The sequence below is a fragment of the Diceros bicornis genome, chromosome 5 (genome assembly GCF_020826845.1).
Source record: "Diceros bicornis minor isolate mBicDic1 chromosome 5, mDicBic1.mat.cur, whole genome shotgun sequence".
NCBI lineage: Eukaryota > Metazoa > Chordata > Mammalia > Perissodactyla > Rhinocerotidae > Diceros > Diceros bicornis.
In genome coordinates this window covers 58,501,596-58,518,886 of record NC_080744.1, presented here as the reverse complement: position 1 = coordinate 58,518,886, position 17,291 = coordinate 58,501,596, and the positions used below count along the sequence as shown (strand labels likewise).

General features: G+C 50.6%; 1 protein-coding gene across 2 annotated transcripts in view; it reads left to right on the top strand.

Moving 5' to 3' along the window:
* The first annotated feature begins 6,878 nt into the window (after positions 1–6,878).
* Positions 6,879–17,291, top strand: part of DAPK2 (death associated protein kinase 2) — a 114,660-nt gene continuing 104,247 nt past the window's right edge. For both annotated transcript variants that reach the window (XM_058541798.1, XM_058541797.1), the window contains exons 1-2: positions 6,879–6,927; positions 12,864–12,961. In XM_058541798.1, coding sequence (XP_058397781.1) covers positions 12,885–12,961 — 77 coding nt within the window. In that variant the 5' untranslated portion in view covers positions 6,879–6,927; positions 12,864–12,884. The remainder of the gene's footprint in view (positions 6,928–12,863; positions 12,962–17,291) is intronic.

Sequence of the window (17,291 nt, the reverse complement as noted above, 5' to 3'; positions counted from 1 at the left end):
AAGACTGAGAATCCAGAAAATGTCCTGAAAGGAAAAAATGGAAGGAGCCTGAGGTCCCTTAGCCTGAAGGGCAGGTCTGGAGGGGAAGGAGCAGGGCCCAGTCCTGTTTGGGTCAGAGGCCACTGTAGACGCCTGGACTTGGCCTTCTGTGCCTTTGTTTTCCTGGATGCAGCTGCTCAGAACTGGGTCAGGGCCTGGACTTAGCTGAGGTGTAGTCAGCATGCAGACCAGAGAGGGCAGAGCAGGGACCCTGAGTGGGAAGGCCAGCTACACAGAGGTCAGGGATTAGCCAGGGGGTGGAAGAAGCCGCCCACGTAGTAACCAGGTCTGGCCCTGAAGTTTCTCTTCAGAGGATGATGGGGAGGAAATGCTGTCCTACCCATCCTTCCCTCATGGACCCACTAAAGGCCTCTCAAGGGTCCAACCACATTACCAGCAAAGTGTGGAGAAGGATGACAGGAGTCAGTCAAAGGGCCCATTAACAAACACAGGAAAGTGAAATCATAGCTTCAGCTCAGCAGATATGATTGTGACGTCTAAGAAGAGTTCTCTCCTCAGAGAGGCCTCCTTGCCCCTGGCCCCAGGCCCTCAGGGACCATCCCTCTCGCCTTTGGGCTCGCTGGCCTGGCCCCAGAACATGGGATTCTGGGCATTTGTTCAGGATATCTCTTCTGCTTGGCTTTGAGCTCCTGAAGGGCAAGACCTTCGCCTCATTTCCCTCAGGGCCTGGCCCAGGATGGGCATCAGGAAATGTTTGAAAAACGAATGAGGCTAGAATTGAGCTGACCCTTGGATAAATGAAGGGGAAAGGAAGAAAGTGTTTCAGAGACACTGGCAGGAACAACATGGCTGGAGAGATATGGTACAAGTGACAAGACTGTCTTGAGAAAGGGAAACATCTGTTTTGGGAGAAAAGCTGACTTTTGTGCTAGTGCTTTCTCATATATTTTGTCTGGTCCTCACATCAGCCCTGAGAGAAAGGTATAATTATTCCCATTTTACAGATGAGGCAACTGAGGCTCAGAGAGGGGAAGCGACTTGCCCAGAAAGTAGCAAACAGGAATATAAATAGGTCTATCTGATTACTAAGCCTAGAGAAGTAGGTGGGTGGAATTTGTAGCCCTAAAGGTGTGGACAGTTTGGGAGCCCTGGCAAGCACCCAGTGCCTGTGTCACCAACCTCTGCCCCAAACAGAAGGTGACAGCATATGCCTGTCATGATGCCAGTGTGACCCCTGTGCTGGCTCAGGTGGGAGTCAAGGCAGTAAATGGCAGGTGGTTTCATCCCCCCGGCCCTTTGTACACACAGCTGCTCCCACCTAATGTGCCCTCCCTCCCTCACCCCACCTCCTACTCTCCTGATCCTCTACTTGCAAGTTTGAATCAAGACCCCCTGCCCCTCAAGCCCCTCATGATGCCTGCTGGAGTAGACCTGACACTTCCAGGCATTGTGCCTGTACTCCCCTACCAGCGCTTAGCCCCAGGAGGTGCCCTTGAATGTTTGCAGAATGAATGAGTGTGCACACGTACCCAGGAAATCCCCACCCTCCAGGGCTTTCAGGGAAAGGCAAGGCCTCCCATGCCCCAGCCCTTTTCTGTCTTCTCTCCTCCCCTTCCCCGCCCCATCCCTGTGGTGGGGTCAAGGCCTTGCTGAGTCCAGCAAGGCTGGAGGTTGAAACAGCTGCCCCTGGCTGCAGGAGCCAGCCGGCCTCCTGAGGGAGGAAGCAGGAAGGGCTGCCAGGGCTGCTCCACACCCCTGACCCTGCCTGGCTGGGCGTGGGAGAGCAGAGGGCACAGGGCAGGGTGGGCAGGGCTGGGAAGTGCTGAAAAACCAGGCCACCAGGCCACCTTTGGGAGGAGGAGGCTTCCTGCCTGCCTTCTACCCAGGAGGTGAGCCAGCGGGGGAGGAATCACCTGTGCCTTCCCCTGGCCTGCCCTGATAGCCTAAGAAAGGAGTGGGCACTGGACCCATTGTCAAGAAGCCTTCATTCCAGACTTCATTTGACGCTTGGTAAGAATCTGCTCTGGGCCAGGCTGGGGGTGGATGGAGTGCAAAGATGACTAAGATCCATTTCCTCCTCTAGACATTTAAGGAATAATAAACATAGCTAATACTCATTGAGCTTTATCATGTACCAGACACTGATCTAAGTCCTTCACATATATCCATGACTAATTGAATGTTCACAATAACCTATGAGATAAATGCTATTCTTAGCTCCATTTGACTGATGGGGATAATGAGGCACAGAGAGATCAAGAACCTTGCCCTAGATCACACAGTAAGTTGCATGCTAGGATCCACACTCAGGCATCTGTCATCAGAGTTCCTGCCTTGAGCCCTGACACTATGGATCCTCTATGCCAACCGCAGTGCTGGCTGCCCTGGCCGACACATGCAGCATCTTAATCCCTGCCCTGCCTCTTTGTCAGCAGGTCTTTAGACTCTGTAAACTTGCCAGGCACCAAAATGCTTTTTAGAATAGCATCATTTTCATTGTGGTCTGCTGCCTGCCATGGTAACATCTTTCCCCGTGGGCTTGTCTTCTCATCCTGTGGAAGTTTCAAGCTCCTGTCACTCACCCATCTCACAGTCCCTTGGAGTGTCTTGCACAGAGCAGGTGCTCAGATGTGTTTGCGGTTTGGTGGGTTGATGGAGGATGCTTTCATTTCCCCAGGCCTCTGTGACATGAACAAAGTGGTTCTCAACCTGTACACCTGGGGAGTTTTGTTTTTTTATTTTATTTTATTTATTTATTTTTTCTCCCAAAGCCCCAGTAGATAGTTGTATGTCACAGATGCACATCCTTCTAGTTGCTGTACGTGGGACGCGGCCTCAGCATGGCTGGAGAAGCAGTGCGTCGGTGTATGCCCGGGATCTGAACCCCGGCTGCTGGCAGCGGAGCTCGTGCGCTTAACCACTAAGCCACGGGGCTGGCCCACACCTGGGGACTTTTAACCACTACTGATGCCCAGACCCCACTCCCAGAGGTTCTGATGTAATTGGTGTGGGGTGCAGTCTGAGCATGGCGATTCTCAGGGTGGTTCTCATGAGCAGCCAGGGCTGAGAACCCCTGTATTAACACCATTTAGAGTACTTGGAAGTTTCAATTGAGGGCTGGTAGTAGAGGGGAGCAGTAAGACTGTGGGCTTTGGAGATGGGCAGGCAAGATTCACATCACAGCTTAGCCACTTACAAGTTGAGTGAGCTTGGGCAAGTCAACGTCCCCAAGCCTCAGTTACCTCATCTGTAAAAGGGGATGATGACTCATTAATCATCAGGGAAATGCAAATCAAAACTACACTAAGATATCACCTCACACACGTTAGAATGGCTATAATCACCAAGACAAAAATAACAAATATTGGGAGAGATTGTGGAGAAATGGGAACCCTAATTCACTGCTGGTGGGAATGCAAACTGGTGAAGACTCTATGGAAAACAGTATGGAGATTCCTCAAAAAATTAAAAATAGAAATATTTTATGATCCAGTTATCCCACTACTGGGTATTTATCCAAAGATCCTGAAATCAACAATCCAAAGATGCTTATGCAACCCTATGTTCATTGTGGCATTATTCACTATAGCCAAGAAGGAGAAGCAACCCAAGTGTCCCTCGACTGATGATTGGATAAAGAAGATGTGGTATATACATACAATGGACTACTACTCAGCCATAAAAAAGACAAAATCGTCCCATCTGCAACAACATGGATGGACCTGGAGGGTATTATGTTAAGTGAAATAACCCAGAAAGAGAAAGACAAACGCTGCATGATTTCACTCATATGTGGAAGATAAACTAACACACGGACAGAGAGAACAGTTTGGTGGTTACTAGAGAGAAAGGAGTTGCAGGGTGGGCACCAGGGGTGAAGGGATACGTTTATATGGTGACTGACAAACAATAATGTACAACTAAAATGTCACAATGTTATAAACTATTATGACATCAATTTGAAAAAAAAAGGGGGGGATGATGACATCCACATTGAGGTAAAGCCCCTGGCACTGGGATGGCATGTGCTAGAAGGAATGTAATACATAGCAGCTATTAAAATTAATTATACATCTCTCCATCAAACATCTGATTACTAAGTGCCAGGCACTTGGGTACCCTTGGGGGACAATAGAAGACAGTTATGGTTCCTTACCTTGTGGCATTTACATTCTACTAATTCAACGTACCAGGCTTTATTGGGTTTGGGATATCAGGCACTGTATGGGTACAAAGATGAACAAGACATTGTCCTTGTCCTTGAGGAAAAGAGAAGGGGAAGGCCAATTAGGTACAAACCAAGAGTGGTAGGGTTCAGGGGAGAAAGCCATCTACAGGGCAGAACAGGGAAGTTTCCGTGGAAGATAAGATATCTCAGAAGGACCTTGAAGGATGGATAGGATTTTGTAGGATGATGAGGGGGCTGGTGGTGGAATGGCTTAAACAAAAGCATGGAGGCAGGAACAGCCAATAATCCAACCTGGCGAAACAGCTGGATGTGCATGCACAGAGAGGAAATGCAGGCTGGAGCCTTGACTGCCAGGGTGAGACGTTTGGACTCTATTTGTTCCGTGGGAACCATGCAGGAACTGGAGCTGAGCTGCATAATTTATAGCTCTTACTACCTGCACCTCCTCCTGGCTTCATTCTGGAGTAGGTGTCCTTGTTGCCACCACCCTCAGGGTCTCCTCTTCTCTGCTACTGCCACCTTGGTCTTGGGTTCAGTGCTCAGAATCTTGTCCCTGCTCTCAGGTGAGGGTCTGATGAACTCACTCCACCTCAAACATAAAATGCATTTCCAGATGGTACCTCCCTAGGCAATTGCATTTGGCAGGTACAGTGGAAAGAGCACCAAACTGAGAATCTGGAGGACGCCTGGTTCTAATCCTAGCTTTGCCTCTCACCAGCTGTGTGACCTTTGGCAAGTCACTTCTCTTCTCTGAGCCTCAGTTTCCTCACCTGAAAAATGACCAGGCTGGACGGAATGATTGACAATGACCCTTGCAGCTGCAATATTCTCTGACTAGTTTGCCATGTGTCAAATCCAAGAACATCTGTTTTGCCTTGTGCAAGGGGACACTGCTGCTGCAAATTAGGTATTAAGCATGAGGTTCAGAGAGTAAGGGACAGAAAGGCTACACGTAGGTGCTTCGGCGGTCTCGGCTGAGCCCAGCCTTGGACTCATCATAGCCCAGGCACTGGCCATGTGAGTGAAGAAGCCTCCAGATGATTCCAGCCCCCAGCCGTTCAAGTGACTCCCAACCACTCAAGTCTTCCCAGTTGAAGCCCCAGACATTGTGGAGCAGAGATAAGCCATACATGCTGTGCACTGTCTGATTCTTGACCCTCAGAATGCGTGGGCCTAGAAAAATTGTTGTTTCATGCCATCCAGGCTGGGTGGTTTGTTACACAGCAATAGATAACTGGAAATAGAGGAGGAGGTGTTTTGAGGGTGGTCTGAGGATGAAGGGCCTTCTTATGCTGGTGAAACCTCACTAGTGGGTATCCTCCTCTGCCCACTGACTTGAAAAGCCATCTCTGGTCTTGGATGTTACTCTGGGTAGCATGGTGCTCTTGGGAGAGGCGGCTCAGAGCCTGCGCTGTCCTGGGATGTTGTAAAGTTTATAAACAAGGAAGCTCTGGGATCTTTCTGGAGGCTGTCACAGATGCTGAGGTACTGGTGGGTCAGAGGGAGTGGAGGTGGGGTTCATCTTACTTGTCAGTACCTCAATGTCCAAAAAGGCTAAAGGAGGGAGGGGAGGTTGCTTACACTGGTAGAGGTCCTCTAGGTGCATCTTACACTATCTCATTTCAGCCTCACAATAACTCTACTAGGCGCTATAAGAAGGGGTGTTTGCCCCCGTTTACTGACGAAGAACAAGCTCCGGTGCCATGCCCAACACCACACCCGGAATGGCAGAGCAGAGCTTTGACTAAAGGCAGGGCTTTGAATCTAACCCTGTTTCCCAGGAGCCCCGTGGGTGACTTAAGGATGGAAGCTCTGGGAAGAGGCTTTCATTTCCTTTCGCTGAACAGCCTCTTGTCTTGAAATAAGACCACAGAACTTGGCTTAAATTCTGTTTTCACTTCCTTCCTCCCACCATCCCCTCCATTCTCATTCCTCTTTTCATCTCGGGATTTTTGTCAGAAGGAAGAGAGGAGGAATCCACTCCCAAGTCCTTTATTAGGGAAGGCTTGATGGTGATGTGAAGCTTCCCTCACCAACCGTGCCAGGGCTGGGAGCACAGAGGACAAAAGAGGCCAGGCCGCTCCCAAGCGGGTTTGGAAATCACAGCCCCCACCCGGCTGTGAAACGCAGATGTGGGGTTCCCAGAAGTATCTGTGCGCGTCAGGGAACGTTGTGGCTGGGAGGTAGAAAGCGGTCTGTTCCCAAGTCGGACTTCCTCTCTCACGGTGTGTATGTGGGAAGGAGGGACAAGGAAATACTATTTTCTGAGCGATTGTGCGAGGCTCTATCACACGCATCAGCTCATTTAAGTCAATTTCCAGATAAGGCTTGGAGAGGTTAGCTGACCTGCCTAAGGCCACACAGCAGGTAAGCGGCAGAACCAGTAAGGACGCCCGGAGCGTCTTGCCGCTGGCTCTCGCCTCCTCTCCCGGGAACGTCAGAGCCCTGGAAGTGCCTGTCCCCACCTGGCAGGGAAGCTCCTGGCTCTCATTCACCCCGGGGCTCTCCGGAGGGGGCTCCCAGCAGAGGGCGCCCCGAATCCTGCCCGGAGCGGCCGGGAGCGCCTCCAGCCGGCGCCTGGGACGGGGCCGGCCGCTCCGCCCCCTTGGCTCCTCTGCTGCCTCGCCGGCGCCCAGGAGAGCAGAGCCCAGCGCCGCGCACCCCGCCGCGCCCGCCGTGCCCGCTGTGCCCTCTGTGCCCGCTGTGCCCACCGCGCCGCCGCAGCGCAGCCTCCCGCCGTGAGTAGCGCCCATGTGCGGGCTCGACGGGCGGGACGGGGCGTGCGGCCCGACTGCAGCGGCGCCCGGGGGCTGGGGCTGGCGGGGGCAAACTGCTCCCGGGTGTTCTCTCGTGTTTCCCAAGCCCACCGCTCCTGTCCCTGACGCCGCCCGCGGGTATGGCTGGCCGTGGCCTTGGGCGCTGTGGCCGGCACTGGAACGCGGGGACCTGCCTGCTGTGTCCCCAGGGAGCGCCTCGAAGCCTGGCACTTTGACCCGAGAGACGGGGTGGGGGCAGCAGGCAGAGGGCTGGCACCCAGGGAGGAGATGGGGGATAGACTTCCATCAAGTTAGGGCCGCTTGACAGGGAAGAGCATCCCAGATTTCCGGGAGGAGGGGGGCCAGGTCTTATCAGCATTGGCCACCTCGCACACCTCCTGCACCCCCCACCCCCACCCCTGTGGTCATGGGGGCAGCCAGTAGGTCTGCGGCAGGCTGGGGTAGAAGGGCATAGCAGGGTGCTGCCGACAGTTGACTGAGTCTGGGCCAGGCATTGTGGATGTCTCACGGCATGTGTGGGTCTAGCTAATCCTCACTGCTGTAACACTACAAGTGGAAATAAGTATTCTCACTTTACCAAGGAGAAAATGAGGCTCAGAGAGGTGAGCTTTGAGGCTGGGCAGGTAGTGGTAGGTTAGGGGTGCACACTGGAAGAGAGGATGCTGTAGCTGGCTGCCTCAGAGGCAGGTGGGAAGGTCTCTGGTGGCAGATGGAAGGAGAACAGCCCCTGACACCTCAATACTTGTAGAACCCAGTGGAGAGCAGCTGGGGGCTGCTGCTGTGGTCTGACACTGCTTCCTGACTGCCCCTTTGTAAGATCTTCCTGGGAGAGTCCTGGTGATTGAGGGGCGCTGGTGCCTTGGCCTCTTCACAGATACCTTCAGAGCCTTGTTCTTCCTCAAACCACTCATCTCCCAAGATATGTTTTTAGCACCTAAAGTGGCCCTGCTGATAATTCAGTGGCTGCAGGAGAGGCTTGGGTAGGGGGACAGGGGTGTGTGGATGTGGGTGGGTGTGTGCTGGTCTGGGGCGGGTTTCTGGCTGGCAGGAATGAGACCTGGACTGACCCGGACCACCTCCCTAAGGCTTCTCTTGTTAGATGTGGGAGTGAATAAGCAGGCTGCCCAGCAGAGCTGGACCTTCACCACAAAAGATGGAGTTTTCTTATGTCAACTCAGGCAGGTGGCTGATCTTCTCTGAGCCCCAGCTTCCTCAGCAGAGATTGGGGTGGGTCAAAGCCTCGAGTGCGTAGAGGGGCTCTCTTAACATTGGAGCCCCTCCCTTCTGTTGGCAGCCTCCTCAGAGCCTGAGTGTGATGATCCCTAATGTGGGGGGAGGTGTAAAAGGACAATCATGCCTGCCCCCTTGTAATTCACTGACTTACACTGGGTGAGGTGGGGTCGAGGTCTCTGAGAGTTCAGCAGAGGGAGCTGGGGCCAGTGGGGGAGAGGGCTTAGGAGTGTTGAGAGTTCCCTGTGGGGTCATCCTCCAGCCCTAGAGGCCTCCTCCTAGGTTGTCCTTCAGGAAGCCACTAACTTCTCCAACACTTGCGCCACCATCGGAGCATTGGGGATGCTGTCAACAGAAGCCCTGGGAAGAGCAACTGGAGTGGGCTAGCTGTGTGACTTGCAGCAAGTCCCTTCCCCCGTCTGGACCTCAATTTCCTCCTTTTGTAAAACAAGTGGGTTAGAGGAGACAACAGTGGTTTTCAACACCCTCGTCCCCTGCCATGAATTCTCACACAGAACCCCAAAATATAGTATGGGTAAAGTGGAACTGCTCTGGCTCCCCTTCCTCATGCTCCTAAAGCAGAGTCTGAAAATCCCCTGGATGATCTTAGAGGTCCCTTTCTGTGAGATTCTAGGAAATCTGTGTTAACCCTTGAAGTGTTGCCTAGTATTAGGGTTGAGGGCACGAATGTGAATTCCAGAGATTCCATAATGTGGGTGCTAAGATGGGCCTCATCCTTGCAATGTCTGGAGCCAGTGGCCTGTGGAGTTGTAGCTGTATCCCTCCCCTCTGCCTTGCAGTTTCATCTTTTCAGGGCTAGAAAGGTGCCTGTGCCTCTGGGTCCTTCTCTGGGTCCTAACTGACGACTATAATTCCACCTCAGAGTTTCTTCCCTTTAGTTGCATGTTTTTAAACTGGTAAAATGCAAATTCATCTTGGGGACAGATTAGGAAAGGGGTTTAAGTTGTTATTAGTTGTTTTTATCTGGTGAGATATCTGAGCAGCTCCTTGAGAAGGGAGGCTGGGGTCCTAAATTTAAATTAACCAACATTTATGGAGTGCCTGCTGTATACCAGCTACTTTGAGGTGAGAATGTCACAACTCCTGCCCTCATGGGGCTCCAAGACAGTAGGCAGGAGGGAAGGAACTCACATTTGTTGGGACCATCTAAGCACTATTTCAAACATTTTACATATGTTATCTCTTGTCCCATTGATATTAGACTCTTTTTTTTGGGGGGGGCGGTGAGGAAGATTGTCCCTGAGCTAACATCTATGCCAGTCTTCCTCCATTTTGTATGTGGGACCCCACCACAGCTTTGGCTTGATGAGTAGTGTGTAGGTCCGTGCCTGGGATCCGGACCTGTGAACCCCGGGCCTCCAAAGTGGAGCACTTGAACTTAAAATTTTGATTGCATAAAAAATAAATATACATACCATCTATCCATGTAACCAACACCCAGATTAAGAAACAGCATTGCCAGCACCCAGAAACCCTCTTGTGTCTCCTTCCAGGCACAACTCCCACCCAGGGGTAACCACTCTCTGACTTCTAGCACCACAGATTAGTTTTGCCTAAGTGGAATCACATGCTATGTAGTCTTTTGTCTGGCTTCTTTCATTCAACATTATGTTTGTGAGTTTCATCCGCGTTGTTGCAGGTAGTAGTAGTTTATTTATTCTCAGTGTTGTATAATAATTCCATTGTATGAGTAGATCTCAGTTTATTTATCCATTCTTCTATTGATGGCCATTTGGTTGTTTCCAATTTTTAGTTATTACTAATAGTGCTGCTGTGAGCCTTCTAACATGGAGCATTTTAGAAAACACCTGCATGCATTTCTCTTAGGTATCCCTAGAAACTGCCCAACAGTTTTCTAAAGTGGTTGTCCCGGTGTACACTCCCTCTGGCGGTGTTTGAGAGTTCTGGTTGCTCTACATACTCACCAACACTAGGCATTGTCTAGACTCATTTTCCATGTAAGTAATTCGAAGCTGAGAAAAGTTGTCCTGTGCTCAGTGTGTGCTAGTAAGTGGCGGAGCTGGAATTCGAAACCAGGCCCACGTGACTGTGGAATCTGTGTACTCTCCCTCTGGGTTAGGCACACACACAGATTATGATGAGCCAGAATGTGATAAGCTCTAATCCTAAAAATGTATGAAGAGCCCTCTCTGGGAATTTAAAGAGGGGGGGAATTTTCATCTGTTTTGGCAAGAAAAAGGGTCATGGAGCCTCACAGAGATGGTAGCATTTGAGCTGGGCCTTGCCGGAAGGGAGCAGTTTTGCTAGGAGGACCCTCCAGATGGGCCTCTCATGGAAAGGGCCAGCTTGAGCTGAGCATGGGGGTGAAAGTTCTGGGCAAGTGGGAAATGTCTACTTTGGCTGTAATATAGGATATGTGAGGGGAGGGGGCTAAGGCCAGAAAGGTGAGTTGGGGCCAAACTGATGGGCCTAGTTTGTCCTTAGGGGGCTCCCCTGCCCCTACCCCAGCCACCCAGGATGTGGAGCCCAAGGATGGGGCTCATCATTTTGCTGGGGAGCTGGGGCCACTTCAAATCCAGCTCAGCTCCTGATGGCGAATGGAGCCAGCCTCTTGCAGAGGGAGGATCTTAGCTGTTGGGACCTGGGACCTGGGACCACTCTCAGGATATCTGCCAAAAAATGTTTTTGGAGTTTTCTGTTTCCATTTAGCTGTGTGAAATTAATAATTCCACCCTCCAGGACCTGACCCAAATGGTTTATTTGGAAGGATTTTTTTCAGCAAAAAGAAGATAGTGGCTAGCAGTCCTGCCACTCTCTGGGGTAGTCTCAGGAGATTTGCTGGGATGGGAGTGGGGGTGAGGGTGGGGTGAACTTCTGATTCTGGTCAAGCCAGACTTACCAGGAGGATCCCAAAACCTTTTCCTCAGAAAGGAACTGAATTGGTTGTCTCAATGGCTGTGGGAAGCAGAAACACAAACAATGGCCTGGGATGAGTCAAATAATGATAGTAATAATCATCCTTCTTATTTGCTCAGCGGTTTATGCCCTTATCACAATGGATCCTCACACGGATGTGTGAAGTAGGTGCGATAGACATTATCACCCTTGGTTACAGATGAGGGGACTGAGGACCAGAGAGGGTGCCAATCTGCTGTGGGTCACACAGCTAATATACACCCAGACTAGCCTGGAATGGGGGCTCCTAGAGCCTGCTCTTTTCGGTATTCCGTGCTTGCTGGGCCCTGGCCCAGCACAGAGTGAGGACCTAGCAGGGAGGAGGATGTGTGATAGACCATAAGCACCAAGAGGCAGGAGGTTGGCAGGTGACCCTGAGAGTAAGGCCTGGGAGCCAGGCCACGTCTGCCTGGAGGGCTTCAGGGTTGTGTGTGCCCTGGGGGAAGGGAGGGAGCCAAGTGGCATCTTGGTAACAGGGCTCCAGTTTGCCCGGGCTGGGTAGGAGGAAAGAGGGTGAAATGTATACATCGCCTGAGAGTTGGAACATCTCCAGCCACTTGGCATTGATGAGACGTGCCCTTATGTAATGGTGCCTCCACCCAGCCTGGTGAAAACAGTCTTTTGGGGTTCATGGGGCTTGGGTATGGTTGGTATCTGACTGGCAGGCAGAAGAAAAGCTGCCAACACTAGCCAAAATGAGCTCTGAGAGGACTTAGTTAAGGACTTTTGACAGATACATCCACAGGCAGCTGGTTTTATCTTTGTGATTTGCAGACTGTGTCCTGAGCCCTGCCCTCGGGGTGCTGTCCAGGGTGGCATGTGGCTGTCCCAGGAATGGGTGAGCTCCTTGGGGCCGGGGGATCCCAGGATAGGATGCAGTCTCTTCCGGTGGAGTGGTGAGCGCTCCCCATGGCTCAGACTTGTCCTGTGGCTCTCACTGAGGAGCCCTGGGCAGGCAGAGTTAGCTCCATTTTACAGATGAGAAAACTGAGGCTTCTCGGACAAGTGATGATGTCACAGAGCTAGTTGTGAGCAGAACTGGAACTAGCACCTCAGGCTCCTGACTTCTGGTGCCTGTTGAAATTTGTCACATGACTCCCGCACATCCTTCCTTTGGGGTGATGAGTGAGAAGTTTACAATCAGTTCAGACTCGCAGTTGGGTGGCACAGCCCCTGAGGGAGCTGAGGTCGTGGTAATCCCTTACCTTTCTACTACATTTTATAGTTTACGAGATAATTTCATGATTTGCAGTTGGTTTTTACAGCATTATCCCCTTTTACAGATGGGGAAGCTAAGTCTTTGGCAGTTTAAATAACTTAGCTGAGCAGAACTGGGACTTGAACCCAGAACTTCTGACTCAAAAACGAGTGCTCTTTTTCCTGCCTGAAAAAGCTGCCACTTTTCTCAGTAAATCTGAATTTCGTGGGAAGAAATTGCCGAAGTTGGCTGTAGCTCTGTTTCTCTGAACTTCTTCAGAGCAGATCTGAAGAGGAGAGGAGGGCTCTTTTTTCTGTCTCCTTAACAAATTTGAATAAATATAAATCAAATAAGAACCATACATCATTGGTCACAGATGAGGACAGGCTTAAGCAGGGCAGTTCTTGAGGACCCAGGGCTGTGGATTATCATTAAATTATTAGCTCCCTTGCAGCCAATTACCTTTGGGCCCAAACTCAGACTTGTGCCAATTTGCATATCCATCCCGACCTCTGGTTTCTTCCCATTTCAGGGCTGTACGCTCCAGGTCTCAATGAGGAGCCTAAACATGGAGACGTTCAAGCAGCAGAAAGTGGAGGACTTTTACGACATCGGAGAGGAGCTGGGGAGGTAAGTGGCGGTGAGATGGGGAGCGGATGCGAGATGGAGTCCGGGTCACTCTTCTCTTGGTGCGCTTGTCAGTCAATTGATCTTGTAGGGCGTGGGCTTGTTACAGGACTAGGGGATGCTTTAAAAACAATCCTGGGGTTTATTCGTCTTCATGGGCAGCTCTGCAAATATTCATCTCTCTGGAAATAAAGACTTGCCAGCAGAAAGGACTAGAATTGTTGAGTTCTGTGTTTTCAGTATAACCTGACTGACAGTTATGATGAAGCTAAGTGATTCTTGTTTTATCTGTTTCTTTTCTCACAAAGTCCTCCACAGGCTCTAGAGTGAGACCTGACCCGTTGGTTTTCTCCTGAGTCCCACTTGGGATCCTCCATGGCTCCCAGGATTTTGTTTCATAAGCTCAGAGCCTGAATGGGAGGTGAAGTAATCCTTCTGAAAATGGATTTGCATTGAGTAACAAGCCACATGAGCCTAGTCATTAAGGTTTCTAGGATCTAAGTTATCGACTACGTTTTCAGGTTTGCTAAAACCCAGAATGCAGCACTCCGAGATCTGAAAGTAGTTACTATCTGGAGAGAGATGAAGGTTTTCTGAAGCTCTCTTCTTGCCTTCCATTTCTAACGACTGCTAATATTTAGATGGCATTTTAGTGATTACAGATCACCAGTCCTGAAGTTTGATTCTCATACCAATGCAGGAAATGGGAATTATTTTTACTCTTATTTTTTAGATGGGGAAACTGTGGTCCAAAGAGTTTAAACAAGTTACCCCAAATTGCTCAGCCAACAAGTGACATAGCCAAGGTCTGGCCAGTCCAGTTTGTAACCGCACACCTGTTGTGCTGTCTCCATGAGCACAGCCCTTGCACACTCACATGTGCCCACCAGTACACCCAGCCTCACCCCTTCCCACACCCAGCAGAGTGAAAACCTGGAAGTGTAGGGCCTCCACTGTGTCCAAGAGCAAAACAGGAGGCCTTTCTCTTTTGTAGAGCTCTTGGGTCAGGACGAATTCTCTTGCTGTCTTTTATTTTTAAAGACAAAACAGAAAGAGCTTCAAAGCAGAGCCTTACTCTGAGGAGAAGGGGAGGCAAAGTTGCTTCAAGTTCAGGGAGGGCGTGCCTTGGGTGGCTGGGTAGCTGGCTGGGTGGGGGAGCAATGACTGCAGAGACCCTAGAGGGGGTGACTCCTCAGCCTTCTGTCGGAGCCAGCTGCCCCTGGCAATCCAGGGCCTGGTGAAGGGAGGAGGACAGAGGCCCAGAGGCTGGGGTGGTCAAGTGGAGTCTGCCTCTGAATGGGAAGCCACGTTCTCTTGGCCTTTGGTGCTTCTCCTGACCTTGGTGACACCAGGGGGAAAGTGGCATCCTTAGCAGCAGACCCTAACTATGGCATTTGATTCGGTGGCCTCACCTTGGCCGTGTTTTATGTGTAGCAGTCTGTGCTAAGTGCTGTGGGTACAAAGATGAGGAGAACATAGACAGTCTCTGCCCTCTTGGAGCTCCAGCTGGCAGTGGGGGCAGCCACGCACATAACAGGGGTGGAGTTTGATGGGACTAGTATCGGGGTGGGCTGAGAACTGAGAAGTAGGGGTGGGGGGGATCTGAAGATGGAAGTAGAAGCAGTTTCCTGGGGAATTCATCTATTCTTCCTTCTTAGTCCTTAGTCCTTCTTAGCCCGTCTTCCTCTATATGTGGGACACCTGCCACAGCATGGCTTGATAAGCGATACGTAGGTCCACGCCCGGGATCCAAACCTGCGAACCCCAGGCTGCCAAAGCGGAGCATACAAACTTAACCACTACGCCACTAGGCCAGCCAGGAGAAGTCATTTTAGCGTATGTCAAGAGCTATGAAAGGAGAGAGCAGGATGCTCTGAGAGAGACTAGGGGACATAGTTTAGACTGGGTGGTCAGGGAAGGCTGCTCAGAGGAAATGACTGTTAATTTGAGAACTGAGGGAACTAGTGTAGGCAAAGACAACAGCCAGGACACAGGCCCTGAGGTGGGGAAGAGCCTGGGGCGTGAGCTGCTGGCAGGAGGCCAGTGTGACCTTGGAAAGTGAGCTGGTGACAAGCTGTGCTAAATGGGGTTGGAGACAGAGGTAGGGGCCAGATCCAGCCGGCGAGCTCCCTGCCAACATGGAGTGGTAGAGAGGTCTGGCCTTGGGGTTATGCAGATTGGGGTTTGCGTCCCCTTCCTAACTGTGCAACCTTAGGACAATTTACTCAACCTCTCTGGGCCTGAGTTTTCTTACCTGTAAGATAGGAATAATAACAGTACCTACTCCATGGTTGTAGGGATTAAATGAGATGCTGAGTCTATGGTGTCCCTCACAGAGCAGGGCACAGGGTAGTATTCAGTGGACAAGAGCTTTTGGCCTTTGAAGCAAGTTTGGGGCATCAAGGCCCTACCTCCCACCTCTGGAGCCCCCCAGGCGGATGATGTGGGCCTCTGCAGGAAGAACAGCAGGAATTCTGATTTTGGGGAGGAGCTGGATGTGTACCTGCTTCCTTGGCTATCAGCGAACACCGTAGCCTAGACTCAGGGCTGTCTCATTGATTTTAGCTCATCGTTAAGTCCTTACTCTGCAAAAATGAAAATGAACGACAGTTATTTTTCATTTTCACTTGTACTGACGGATGAAACTCACAAACATAATGTGGAGCAAAGGAAGCCAGACTCAAAAGACTCCATACTGTACAATAAAGTTCAAAACAGGCAAAGTGAATCAGTGGTGCTAGAAGGCAGAAGAGTCGTTATTCTGGGGTAGGACTTGTGACCGGAAGCTGGCACGAGGGGGATTACTGGGAGGTATTGTTCTGTTTTTTAATTTGGATGTTTGTTTCATGAATATGTTCATTTCATGAAACTATATTGAGCCGTACATGTGTATGTACGTTTTCCTGTAGGTGTGTTGTACCTTAACTAAAACTGTGTGTTAACAAACGAGGAAACTTTAACTCCACTCCTTGCCCTGGTCTGGTCCCTGAAGTGCATGTTTCTGATTCCTTTGGAGGCCTTGTCTGTCCTTATCCTACGAGTAAGAGAACATCCGTGAGAAAAGCTGCAGGATCCAGCTTTGGATCAGGACGGCATGCCCTCTGGAGAGGCCTGCCCTCGGCTGGGGCCCCGCCTGGCCTTGCTCATCTCGCCTGATTTCTGGCTCCCAGTGCTGAGTGCAGACACCTGTCTGTGTTCACATTTTGGCACTGGCCTGCTGGGGATGCTGGAAGTTGTCTGCTGGTTTCCCAGAGTCTTTGGAGAAGTGCTGGTCTGCAGATTCTGGCCTCTCCTAGCCTTGGTAGCCACTGTAGGGCAGAGAAGGGGAGTATTAGAGCAGGGCTCATAAAAAGAACCCATCCAACTTCTCATTTTATAGATGAGGCTAAGACCAGAGAGGGAAGTGACTTGTCCAAGGTCACACAGTGAAGCAGTGATAGACCATGGTGGGGACTGGTGGTCTGACTCCTAGTCTAGGGCTCTGGCCACCACACCATAAGGACCCACAACAAACAAAATCATTTCTTCCTTTAATTTGAATGCTTCTGGGGAGTGGGGAGAATGTGTGGTAGGATGATCTCTTCTGTTTGACCTTGAGGGTAGGGTAGCCGGGTCAGAGTCCGGGGGTGAGCATTTAGGAAGGAGTGATGTTGCCCAGGGAGGGGCGCTGGTTGATAGGCTGAGTGATGAATACTGTACGCCCAAGGATGCAAGGTAATTTAATGTAAGCAGCATATAATGATCAATGGTTTCTTCTTTCTTATATTTAAATTACTTTCCTTTATTTAGATTATTATATTAACATAAAATCATAAAATGTTACTGATGAACTGGATCTCAACAAGAATTTAGTCCAAATCTCCATTTTATAGACAAGGAAAGTGAGGGGAGGTGAGTTGTCCAAGGTAACAGAGCAAGTAATATAGGAGGTGGAACGTTAAGAATCTTTTTAACTACACTGTGCTGGTTTAAACAAACAAACAAAAATTTATCCATATCTACATTCAACTGTTATCCACAGCCCCTTCCTTTCTCAAGGAGCCTACCTCACCATTACCCCACACATCCCATCATCCTCTCTTCTTCTCCCCTGGTGAAGACAGCGGCCATAAGCCCTGCTACTTACAGGAGGCTCATGTGTGCAGGGTGCCCTAAGGGCACTTAACTTGCAGAGTCTCCTTTTGTAGGGACAGGAGCCTTGGGCCAGGGAAGGAGCCACTGCTGTCAAGCCTCACCCTTCCTAAACAGAGCTGAGGACTTCCCTGGGACAGCCATATTGATAGGGCTGCCTGCCAGACCTGACCACCTCATTGGAGTCTTCTGTGGTTAAGAT